Consider the following 9,397-nt stretch of genomic DNA (forward strand, 5'->3'; position numbering starts at 1 on the left):
TGCTTCAAAAAACTGCCGTGATTTTTCCTCTCCGCGCGAAGAAAATTCTGCAAAAACATCAAGGAATGGTGTCAATTTGTTCTCCTTTAAAAAAGATAACGCAGAGGCGGAGATTTCCAGACACCGCAAACGAGATACGTGATTGCGGACTTACGCCGTCGATATTTCTTTGGCTGAAAAACGACGGTTTATTCATACATACATATATAAGTCGCTTTACAGCACTCCCTCGCGCTCTACGACTCCTAACCTCCACTGCTCTCTTTCAAACCACAAATCTTGGGGGATTGAGCACATGAGCACCTTAACATTTCCGCTTCAATCCCTTCCCTCCAACCTTTCATTGGGCGCCCTCTGCGTCTTCTTCCAGGAGGAACCCAGTCAAGGACCTTCTTCGGTAACCTGTCTCCTGCCATTCTCTGGACATGACCATACCAAATGAGTTGTTTCGTCATAATGTCGTGCACGATCATTCGGTTCATTCATAAAAAGTTAAAACTTGGACGATGAAACTGAAAGGCGACTCACCATTATTTCCAGAGTTAGTGATGGTGACCCAGAAGTCGATGGTTTTCTCCTGGCCGAGCTCCTCGTAGTCCCACTTTTTCTTAACACACACCGTTCCGTTAGCTTCGACGTGAACCCACTGATTCTCATCGCGGATTTTGAAACTCTCCCGCTCGGTCTCCTTCTCCAGCTGAAAGACGCAGCCTTCAGCGGCGCCATCAGCTTCGGAGAACTCGATCCTCTTGGTCGGACGCACGGCACGCGTCACGCGGCGCTTCTCGATGTGATGCGTCACGTTGCCCAACTGGAGCTCCTCTTCGTCCTCCAACGAGGGGATGTTGAACTCGACCCAGACCTGGGCCGGGTGCCGGGAGAACCTGGTCGGGGTCCTCAGATCGTGGGCCTCGATCGTCAACTCGCACTCGAGACCGCCCGAGTCGGAGGTGGGTTCCGTGGCGAGGATGAGGTCCCCGGTCTGCGGGACGATGACGATGTACTTGGAGGGGACGGCCATGCGGTAGGCGACCCGGTCGCCGTCGGCGTCCGTCGCCGAGACGCGCCCGACGGCGGCGAAGCGCTTGATAGGCGCCGCGGGTTCGTCGAGGGTCGTCGCCTTGGCGGGGGCGCCCCCGACGACGAAGCGGTAGACCTTCTGCGAGAACACGGGGGCGTTATCGTTGACGTCTTCGACATCGACGTGGACCTGGACGGTGGCGGTGTCGATGCCGCGAGCGTCGGTCGCCTGGACGGTGAGGGTGTACGCGGCCTGGGTCTCGCGGTCGAGGGGGCGCGAGGTGACGAGTTGGACGCCGTAGGCGCTGTCGTTGAAGGCGGGGATCTTGACCTGGCGGAGTCGGAAGGAGTCGTTGGTGTTGCCGGCGACGATCGAGTACTTGACGGGTCCGTGGGTGTGGCCGGTGGCCTGGAGCGGGGGGATGCCCAGGACGCGGGTGTTGGGCGGCTCGTTCTCGGGGACGTGAGCGGCGTCGTAGGAGGGGACCGGGAAGGCGATCATGTCGTGGCGGTCCATGACGTAGAGCTGGAGGGTGTGGACCGCGGTCGAGTTGGGCGACTCCTCGAGGACGACGAGCTTGACCGGGCGGTTGACCAGGGGGGTGAGGTCCGAGGTGGTCATGAGCATGCCGTTGTCGAGGACGGTGAAGAACTGGGAGAAGCCGGTCTCGAGGAGTCGGAAGTTGAGGAACTGGTCGCGGGTGTCGAACTTCTCGACGCTGTAGCCGGGGTGGAGGTCGTGGGGGAGAACCGTGGGGGTCGAGCTCTGTTCAGGGGGCGGCGAGGGCGACGCGGCTGCCGGGGTCGAGGCCGCCGCGAGGGGGCAACATAGTGCCAGCGCTGCAGCCAGCACTATGTCCAAACACTTCATTTTTAGTTGCAATGCATCTGGCGTACCTGAAACACACAAATCAAACGTCCGCATTAGTCAACCGGCATTTTTTTTTTTTTTTTTTTTTTTTTTTTTTTGGATACTTCAAGTTAGAGTACCTATATTGATAGAGTATGGCCACTGGCATTACCACCTCTGATTCGCTCAGCCATCTTAGGCTGAATGGAGCCCTTAGGACCCAAAAATGGCGGACGCCATAAATTAATGTAATGCAAAATGACTCAAAATGTAGTTTTCTTTGCTTATCGTAACGAGAAATTTACTCAAATGCACTCTTGCGACTTCTTTACATATTTTTAAGGCTAATCGTGTGCAATTTTTGAGGAAAATTATCTTAGATGTAGTAAAGTTGGCAGCAAGTGCGGTTGGTGATAACCGTCAAAAGTTGGCAATGACCCCCCTCCCATCCACAAAAACCAAAACAAAGCACCGCCATTTTTGGGTCCTAAGCCTCTCCAAGGGGTTCAGTGGTCATACTCTCTCAATATAGGTACTCTACTTCAAGTAGCCCTCAAGTGCAAATCCCATTCAATTCCAGCCTACCTTCCCTACTTGCCATATTAACCTATTTTTTAATCCGAATTCCTTCCACCTATAACATTTGGGCAACATTGAAAAGTCGGCAACGAAAAAGTTGTAAATGCATTGCATTTTGCAAAAAGGAACCAAGAGCATTTCAATGTTGCTAAGAATGTGCAACTTTTTTTACCTTGCAAATATAAACTAGTCATCTGAACAAGTTTTATCTTCACTCCCAATAAACTATGAATTCAAGACGAAAATTACCTTTGTAATTTAAATTTTTGGCATGATCTTAGTGATTTTTTTGCAAAGAATGCAAGTTGCACGATCCTAGCGACATAGGAATGCTCTTGGTTCCTTTTTGCAAAATGCAATTCAAATGGCAACTAGACTACACTTGGATCGCATTCAGCAAAAAGGAACCAGCGCGATTACAGTGTTGTAAAAATGATGCCTCTTCATAATTACCTAGAAACATCTCCCAGAAAAGCAAATGGTTTTGGCTTCCTACCAAAATATTCATAATTTTAAAGGAACGTCAATTTAATACTATACATAGGTGTATAAGTATTTTTAAAAGAAAAAGAGAAGTTGCATGATTTTGAAAGCATTGTAATTCCGCTGAATCCTTTTTAGCTAAATGCGATCTATTTTACAATTAGAAACTGCAATGTCCGACCTGGTTTAGAAACAACATATTGACGATGAATCTGCAAAAAGGTGTCTCTCGGCTACGGTGTTTGGGAACCTCCGCCACTGTTATATTTTTGAAAACGAGACCGAACCAACATCATGACGAATTATGACCAACATTTAATGTTCAGATTTCACTTCTAAACACTGACACAAGTCATACATTTGCCAGAAGATAATTGTATAATTGTCAGATCATAATAAAATATTACGCCCTTTGCTCGCATATGAGCTTAAGCATGAACGAAGCTTACTCTGAGAAAACTTCAAAGAATGATGTTGATTTGTTCTCATTTAAAATAATAAAACAGGAGCGGAGATATTTAATCACCGTAAACGAGATACGTGGTTCGGAAGTTTCACCTTTGATACGTGAAAAGTAGCATGCCATAACTGAATTAAGTCACAAAACGCACAAACCATTGTGCGTTTCAAATTTTTTGATTTATGCATTATTAGACTTCATTCAATTTTTATTTGTATCAAAATTATTTTCTTCTAAAGGGGAAAGCATTATTGGCACTTGGTAAGGTGCGACAAATCAACATTCAACCTTTCGATACTTGTTTCCAACAAAAGAAAATCCGACGATTGTCTAACCCGACAATTCGACAATAAATCGATCGTTACAGTAACAATAATAATATTTTCAAAAAAATAATCAATATTTCTTCAAGCTGGACATTTGAGAGTTTTGGATAAAAGTAAAGTTCCTGATGACTGAAACTTGCTGTCACCACCAAACCAGACAATTTTAGACGATTCAATCAACAGACTGTGTTGGGTAGAAAATGAAAGGATTATGATTGCAAATAAAAAAAAAATACGCGTTTTTTTTCGAAGTATGACCGACCAATAATTAAAGTGCTGTTCATGGCAAGTCCAGGTTTTCAAATCAATCTCGACTATCGACGGCACGCAAGCCGCCATTTATCGCGCAAAGCAGTGAAAATTAGAACTTCCGTTTTTAATTAAAATGGATTACACCCATCGAAACGTTTCAATTGAATTTTCGCCTCAGATAAAGTGTCGACTGACACTTTACTCTGGGACTTAGGGAATAATACGAGCGAATCAAAACTGAGTGCAGAATAATGGGCTGAAAGCAAAAGAAAAACTTGACGTTATGCCTTCATTTTCACGTGATATAAATTTCCTGGTATGACGTGTATAACGTGGAGATAGTTGCTTTTAAGCCGGGAATGATAGCTTTGATGACGGGAAATAACTCTGGGTGTCTGGCATTTAGAGACAAAATCCCTGACATTTCCCCGATTTTCCTGACAAAAACGGCCAAAAAACCGGATTTTTATTTCAAATTTCCCGCCAGACGAAAAGAAATAAGGTCTCTGACAAAAAGAAAAAATATTCCTAATTTTTCGACAAGGTTGGGCTGATTAGCTGTGAGTAAGAATTTTTCATGTTTTAGGAATATAATGCATGTAATAAATAGAGCAAAATATGTGGTGCTTTTTATACAAGCCTATGCAATTTTTGCCAAACTTTCAAAATTTAAAAGACATCAGCAGAAATTATGGTAGAAATTTTGGTATTGATCCCAAATTCCTGAAACTTGATTCGTCAATTTTAAAAAAAAAAACAACAACAAAAACGAGTTTTTCGATTACCTTGACACGAAAATCGGTTGAAAAATAAAATTCCATGACATGCCGTATTCTTGCGGATTCCCTGATGTTTTCCCAATTTCGCTTACACAAAACCAAAATCCCTGACATTTCCTGGTCGCTTGACACCCTGTACATGTAGGATTATGATATAAATCGATGGCAACATTTGTTATTTTCTCCATGCGAATATCCGCATGCCGACCGCAGCCAAACACCTACTTTTGATATGCCATACAAAACGCGATATGTTTGAAAATTAATTTCCTGTCAAGCTCGTAAGTAAAAGCAATTTTTAATGTCATCAGCGATTTGAAAAAGAAGAAGAAAGAAAAGCCTATTTTTCAATCTACATGACGCTATAGCTCACACAGTAAGGGTAAAAATAATGTTTAAACATGAGCTATCAGAGTAAATATACCTACATTTATTCAGTAAAAACTACTTATAAGGTTACAAAGTTTTGTGAGTTTCAAAGTTTTCTGACTTTCCGAGATTTTTAAACACTAAGTTTTGGACGTTTTCCTGACAGTTCAAGGATTTTAGGCATGGAAAGGACAAGCAAAGGTCTTGGAAGATAATGAAAGTTCAAAATTTTATTTCTGTCAACACCAAGGGCGAGTGCGATTGAAGTCATGCTAAATTTTCGACCAAACGAGGAAATTCCAGGTTTCAGAGCGACATTTCGAAACTTTCCTCGATTAATTAAAATTTCCTGCACTGGAAAAAAAAACACATTGGATCTAGAGTCCAGACTCTTGAAAACATTGACAAGAAAAAGTACTCTTGATTCAATCGGATTTTTGCTTGAATCAAAACGAAACCGCTTAAATTAAGAGGCTTGGTTCTTGATTTAAGCTAGATTCTGATTGAATCAAGAGTACTTTTACTTGTCGATGTTTTTAAGAGTCTGGACTCTAGATCAAATGTGTTTTTCTTTCCAGTGTGGGCTTTCCAGGTTTTCTCTGATTTTTTAAGACCTGGTCACCCGATAATTTCGCAATGGCATGTCGATGACTATGGTCGCAAAATGCACACTTCCGATTCCGAAGTTAAATGTCTCTGAACGCGTTTTCGTTTTGTTTTCTTCAAAGAAAACTGACCGACATTTTTACTTGCGAGTTACTTCAAATTGCTGTTAGTCTTCTTCGAAGAAAATAATACAAAAAGGGATGCTATATGGAAAACAATGGAGATAAAACAAATTTTGGACTTCAGAAATTGATATCCACTCTCTAAAATGAAAGCAAATTGAATCCAAGATACTGCACCACAAACAAAATTTCCCAGGGCAATATTCATGGCATTTCATTCATTGAATTGTGATCACCACCGACAGATAGTTGAATTTTACTTCAGATACGTTCCCCGTATCCACCTCTCGTACTTCTCCCATCACATAGAATGGGCTTCATTTAAATTACGGAAAGTGCAAAGAACGGCTGTGAATCACAATTCAACATCTGATTGATGGATTTCATTTAAATTCCACATCCGAATTTCAAGTTTGCATTTGCTTTAAGTCAGGTGCTCCTCTACCACTTCGCGGTTCATTCATAGGTAAATAATGAATTAAGAATGTTAATGGTTTGCTTAGCATTTCGATAAAATCTAACCTTTTGAACATCATTGATGACGGAACGCTCTTTCAACTCAAAACAACGCGAATCACAATGGAAGAATATACGAAGTTGGGTTCGAACCTAACATGCAATTATTTGAACTCCGCCGTGGGCCGGGTTGCATACGCTGCATTTTCCTGGCGAAATCTGACGTCGGCCCACGAAATTCGCGCGTTCCCTTGCTTTGAATGCAATCCTTGACCAAAGGCGCCGTGATAAAAAGGCAAATATTCAATTTGCCTCTACAAATATATTCGAAATCTTAAAAATTGAGCCAAAAGGGCTAGTTGACTCCTAAAACTTTAAGGTAAAAGAACACTGCAGGTTACATTATACTCCGATTCAGTTCCCTTATGTATTTTTATTTTTATTTGGACTGGAAAAATACTTATGTGCATAGGGAAACTAATGGCACAAACGTTGTTTTTAAACCGGGCTAGAATTTACAGTTCCAAATTGCAAAATGTAGTCAATTTGTTAGAACGATGCTTCAAAGACGGAAACTAATTCACCCTGAAAACCTCGAGTTTCAGAGTTTAAAATTATCAGAGTTTTAATCCTAAAGTCTAATTTAAGGAGATGATTTATTTTAAGAGAATATGATCACATAAATAAGTCAAAAATCGATTTGCCTTCCGAGGATGAATGATATATAATGATTTTTTGCTTTAAAATGCAGCATCTACACAAGCAGATGCCCAAATTGTCTCGCCTTCTACGCCTGCGCGGTTTTTTTGCTTTTTTTGCGAATCAAACCATACGTTGAGAGAGAATCTTCTCAGCTAACCAAAGATTATATACAAGCTGAGACCAATGAACATGGTTAACAAGAAATTTTCTTTACCTCCTTGACGATTTCAGGAAATAATTATGGTTTGGGGTTACCTATTTAAACAAATTTCTAGAAGTAAAGTTACTTTTCAAAATTATATAAAAATGTCGTAGGCAAATAGTAAAATCAGGCATTTTGTCAAATGCCTAGGCAATTAGTCAAATATTCTAACTTAGATTGAAATTCTGATGCATTTTCCAATTTTAGAAAAATTAATAATTCATTGCTCCTGCAAGAAAAAATTCTTGGTAACAATTGGCATCATACATTAGTATTTGAAACGGTTTTTAGTTCCTGAACACACACTTAGTATCTTGAAATTTTCGACACGTCATAAAGTACAGAATTTGTAGAATTTCAACATTCAAAACTATGAGAAGCGATTAAAGAGGAAGAGCCGAAAAGAGTTGGCAGGTATTTTGATGAGTTATTTTTCCAAAAATTGTGAAAACTCGTGAGCTCTTTGCCATGAATTCGCAAAATTTTGTAGACCGTTAAAATTTAACTATCTGCCTTAGGCATTTGACAAAATGCCTGATTTCACTATTTGCCTGCGACAGAAATATGATATACTTCAACAATACTTAAGTTTGAAAGGACGTGAATGCATTCAATGGATTGTTTTAGTGCCACTCTGTCTTAGGTGCTTTCACACTTCTTATTTTTTTAAAGTAATTTTATTAATTTGAATTGCACCGTTTATATGGCTGTGTGCATCTCACTGACACTGAAAATACTTTTTCTGATGCTATAGATTAAATTTCACTCGACCCTACTCGGCTCAAATCCAAAATGCAAAAAACCATCGAACGTTCTTATAAGGGTTGATTAGACATCCCAAATTTCAGCTCTACTTTAAGTTAGTTGTTCTTACTTTTTAGACCCGTTTCTGAACGATCTGCGAAAATGCAAATTTCTGTTTATTGCATTATTTCAGTCGGGAAAGAATACAGAGGAGAGGTTCGAAGACCCTAAATTTGTTAACCAAACCACGACAGCTCCCCGATAAAATAGCGGTGAACGCTTGAAATTGGAAGATAAAATTATATTTTCTTTTATTTTAGGATGAAGGAGCTTAATCTCACTAGCCTCTGTCCAAAATTCTAGATACACAATCCAATTAAAAAGATAAAAACTTCACCGCGCCCCAAAAGAACACATCATTCGGCGCCTTCCTATCAGCGGAATATCCTCCCTTCTCGTGCCGCAATGGAGCAAGTTTCGGAGAACCGATAAATCGAAAACAATCGACAAACGGGCAGGAAAATCTCCGCCGAAGGCCGGAAAAACAAGGAAAAGTTCTTTACCGTCGAACGCAGGGGTAAAAAGTTAAAGGTTTTTGCCCCGTGCGTTGAGCGGAGACTCGGCGGGTAAAATCAATACTACAGTCAGCAGACAAGCCACCGTACAAAATATCCCGAAACCGATGTGAACCTAACCTCTAACCTTAAACTCGCAGGCAAAACGCCCCGAAAATTCCGATCTGAGGCACCGGCGGTGCTACAACTACACCACAATACTTTTCAAAACCGCTGGCCAAGCGTTATGAAATACGGAACGACAAACATAAACAAAGCGTTATCAGTGATTGTGCGGGGGTTTGCTCGCGAACCCTCGCACAAAACCGTGCTCAGCTGGGTGATAACGCTCTTTCGGAGCGATGTGCATTAGTTTAAGAGAGTGAAGAGGCCCAACTTACTGAGGAAAGCGTTAAATTAATCCAAATAAGTCCGGGACACACAATCATGAACACAACACTAGCACAACAAGCACGGCACAGGCGTTACGCTACGGAGGACCGCGTCCATACACTGAGGCGGCAGGGCAGACGGCGCACCGCAGCTCCGCTTCACCGCCCGCCCCTCCCTTCCCCCGCGGGAGAAGTGGGTGCGGGGGAAGGGGGGTTCGCAGTGTCGGGATACAACACAGAAATACTACGAGGGCCCCGGGTAGGGGGGGGGGGGGGGGACCGTGGCTGGATGCGGATGAGGGGCGCTATTCCTGCACGACCCGCCTCCGCGCGAGAACCGCATACGTTCAGCGGGGATCCCGTTGTAGGTGTGCGGTTTTGACTTAGGCGCGAGGCTCTCCTACAGGATTCCTTCCTTATTTCCTCGCTTTTTTGCCGGGTCCAGTCCGGCAGGTATCGGAGCTATTGCGGACCTCTACGCGGCGCGCTTTCGGGCGCCTA

The 9,397-nt window shown here is 42.5% G+C and overlaps 1 protein-coding gene across 1 annotated transcript; it reads right to left on the reverse strand.

Moving 5' to 3' along the window:
• Positions 1-307: 307 nt before the first annotated feature.
• LOC140224697 (neural-cadherin-like) lies at positions 308-9,019 on the reverse strand. The gene is made up of 2 exons (XM_072301011.1): positions 8,906-9,019; positions 308-1,917 (listed from the first exon to the last, which is right to left on the reverse strand). Exon 2 carries the CDS (start codon positions 1,889-1,891, stop codon positions 479-481), a length of 1,413 nt encoding a protein of 470 aa, XP_072157112.1. The 5' UTR covers positions 1,892-1,917; positions 8,906-9,019; the 3' UTR covers positions 308-478.
• Between the last annotated feature and the right edge of the window lie 378 nt (positions 9,020-9,397).

Source organism: Bemisia tabaci, chromosome 5 (genome assembly GCF_918797505.1).
Source record: "Bemisia tabaci chromosome 5, PGI_BMITA_v3".
NCBI classification, from domain to species: Eukaryota; Metazoa; Arthropoda; class Insecta; order Hemiptera; family Aleyrodidae; genus Bemisia; species Bemisia tabaci.

What these genes read in the sequence shown, in the direction of transcription:
- LOC140224697 (XM_072301011.1), bottom strand. Translation starts at nt 1,891, where the DNA reads ATGAAGTGTTTGGACATAGTGCTGGCTGCAGCGCTGGCACTATGTTGC.